General features: G+C 40.6%; 1 protein-coding gene across 1 annotated transcript; it reads right to left on the reverse strand.

Moving 5' to 3' along the window:
* On the reverse strand, window positions 282–2,461 carry LOC107613073 (putative protein TPRXL). The gene is made up of 2 exons (XM_016314919.2): window positions 1,069–2,461; window positions 282–986 (listed from the first exon to the last, which is right to left on the reverse strand). The coding sequence occupies exon 1, from the start codon at window positions 2,283–2,285 to the stop codon at window positions 1,644–1,646; it is 642 nt and encodes a 213-aa protein (XP_016170405.1). The 5' UTR covers window positions 2,286–2,461; the 3' UTR covers window positions 282–986; window positions 1,069–1,643.

Below are 2,933 nucleotides of genomic sequence, written 5' to 3' on the forward strand. Positions count from 1 at the left end.
TGCTATTATAATACTTGAAAACCGTGCCCAAAAATGGGAAAACTTCAAAATTATGCGATTCAAGTAACTAGAATTATATAGTGTATTATTGGTCTGAATGTATATTAATCAGTCATAAAAGCACATGGCCAGCTAGCAGGCAACAAATGTCCCGAGAAAGGAGAACAAGTTTCCATTATCTTCACTATTTTCTCACCCAATTTTAAATGATTGTTTTTTTTTTTTTCTTTTTCACCCAATTTTAAATGATTTAATTTCCCACTTTGATTCTTTTTTTTTCCCCTTCCGTGATTGGGCGATCCAAGATTTTCAATTTTCTAATATAATTCCTCTACTCTTTCTTTTACCTCATCATGAAAATCTTAAAAATTCAAACACCGCCTCCTCCCTCCATTTCTGTCCTCTGTAAATATTCGAAATTACCTTCCACAATTCCTTTCCGAAATTTCTTTTGCTTCCCCTTTTCTAACGATAGAGTCCATTAGATGTTCTTAACTTATTAATAATTTTTCTTCTAATGTGAAGGTCAAATGATTTTTTGCTATAATTAATTATATCTCCGATTATATTATATTCTTTTTCCTGTCCACTACAAATCTTCAAACCATCAACCATTGACTCCTTCCCACCATTTTTTTTCATAACACCAGTTCCTCCATTTCTGTCCTTGGGTGAATCTCCAAACTTCCAATCTACCATGTCATTTATCAGTTCATATCAAAGCACCGGTTTCGGTTTTTCTTAAGTTAAATTTTTAATCTTAAGACTCTTTATTATTTAATTATCTTTCTCGCTACGCGAAATTAATTCTTCTATTATGTTTTTTTGTTCCAATTATTTCTTCCATTGTAACCATCAACCAAGAGGGGAGGGGGTGCGTTCAAATGTCGACTTCATAATGATATTCAAGGTTGAGAATACGACATCCGAAATTCGTCTCCCACAACAACCAGCTGCAACCAACCTGCAATTAAACAAAAACCAACCTAGCATACAAAAAGGAAAAATGTTAAAAGTAAAATAACTAATAAAATTAATAAATAATAAATACTCAAAAAATAAAAGTACCTGGCACCAAAGGCAAAGCAACTTGACGAACATAACGGCGGCACGGATAACGGAACGGTCCCAACGACAGAACCAAACCACACGTAAACGAAGCCAACGACGGAAAGCATAACGGGACGAATGAACACAACGCTGCGAATACCCGGTTCACGCAAATCATGTCAATGGAGTGCACAGATGCCAACTCAAGATTCTTAGGGTTTTTAATTTTGATTTTAATTTAAGTTCGAATTAGGTCAGAATTTGGCCCCAATTTAAATCCTGAGAACTGGATTCAACTTAAATTTTATGTAATTTTCTTTTTTTTTTTTCGGTCCAGAGAAAAAAAAATGTCCAAGACTCTGCCTTCCATAGCAAATGTTATGTACAAAATAAAAAACCAATTCCCTGTATCTCATAAGATCTACGCAGGAAAATCTTCTTTCCAACGACACCTCAAAACTCGCCGGAAGAGATCTACATCACCACCGCAACCGCTCCGCCGCCACCACCTCTGGCGCCAGATCGTGGCCTAAGAAAACGTAGCAGGATCATAAACAGCAACAGCAACGAACCTGTAAAAGAAAACTTGAAAATCAAATATCCTCAGCCTTGGACATGACGGAGAGCCGACTCGGTCTAGGTTCAAATCCCGCTCTCCTCCTCTGTTGGTGCGACGACGGACGAATAAGCGCCGTGAGAGCACGTTTCACCCACTCGCCTTCAACTCCTCCGATCCGAACCAACGAGTTCTTCATAGCAGATCTGCGCATGTTAAGGTGATGATTTCCTCCTCCGTGATGATGATTCCCTCCGCCGTTCGCGGCGGCGTTCTTGTGCAAACTACACCGGAATGATCCAGGATGTGACGTCGGCGAGCACATACATGATTTCTTCTGGATCGAGATCGGACGGTTACTCTTCGTTATGATTTGATTCGATATCGACCGGTTGGGTGAAATAGAACGCGCATCGATGGAGAACCGGACTCCGGAAGACAACGGACCTGGACCGCACAAATTGACACGTGTCGGAGAAGCAGAACGGTGATGACTATGATGGTGGAAACTGGACGAAGGCGTTGAAAAGCTAGAGCTAGTAGAAGACGCAAAAGCCGAAGAAGGCGTGGAGAACGGGGTCTTGGATGTGGTGTATGAACAGAACCTACTAGAAGATGACGGTGAGAGCGACCGAAGAACTGGTCCACTCGATTTGGTTCTTGAAGATGTGTGAGCCATAAATTTTTTTTTTTTTTTTGGGTTCAGAACAGAGAAAGAGCTTTGAATTGAAGAAAGAGAAATCGGAATCTATAGGAAAAGAAAGGAAAGAGAGAGAAGAGATGGTGTTTTTTCCCCTTTTTTTCTTGCAAGGTCCCCTTTGGGGCGTTGGTTCGGCAAACCTAGCGAGTCTCTGAGGGTGGTTATATAGATGGGAATGGTGAGCGCCTCTTGACCTAAGTTGGGTTAGTTAACTTAACCATGGTGGAATGTGGGTTAGGGTTAAGGATTCCAATCAGATGGGTATTACTATTACCTATTACGGGTGCGGGTTGTGGACCTTGTGCGTTGTGGCAAGTGATGGAAAGGTAGAGCCGTTGGTTTAACAGCTTTATTTCCTGGGAAACCGTAAAGGCTGCCACGTATGTGGGTTTTTTGGGGAAATGGTAGATTGTGAATGTACAATAATACCCACTTCATTTTGTCGGTATTGAACATGACCCCATGCAAAACCCATTCCTGTTCTGACTTTTTCAGTTTTTCTCTCTTTTGCTTTGTTGTGCCTGGATATTTTCCAAAAATGACTATCATGTCCCTCCGGCTTGCGGAATAAATACGTGGTAACCTTCCTAGTCCGCGCCGCTTCTAAAGAATTCTGAAATCAGAGTA

The sequence above is a fragment of the Arachis ipaensis genome, chromosome B08 (assembly GCF_000816755.2).
Source record: "Arachis ipaensis cultivar K30076 chromosome B08, Araip1.1, whole genome shotgun sequence".
NCBI lineage: Eukaryota > Viridiplantae > Streptophyta > Magnoliopsida > Fabales > Fabaceae > Arachis > Arachis ipaensis.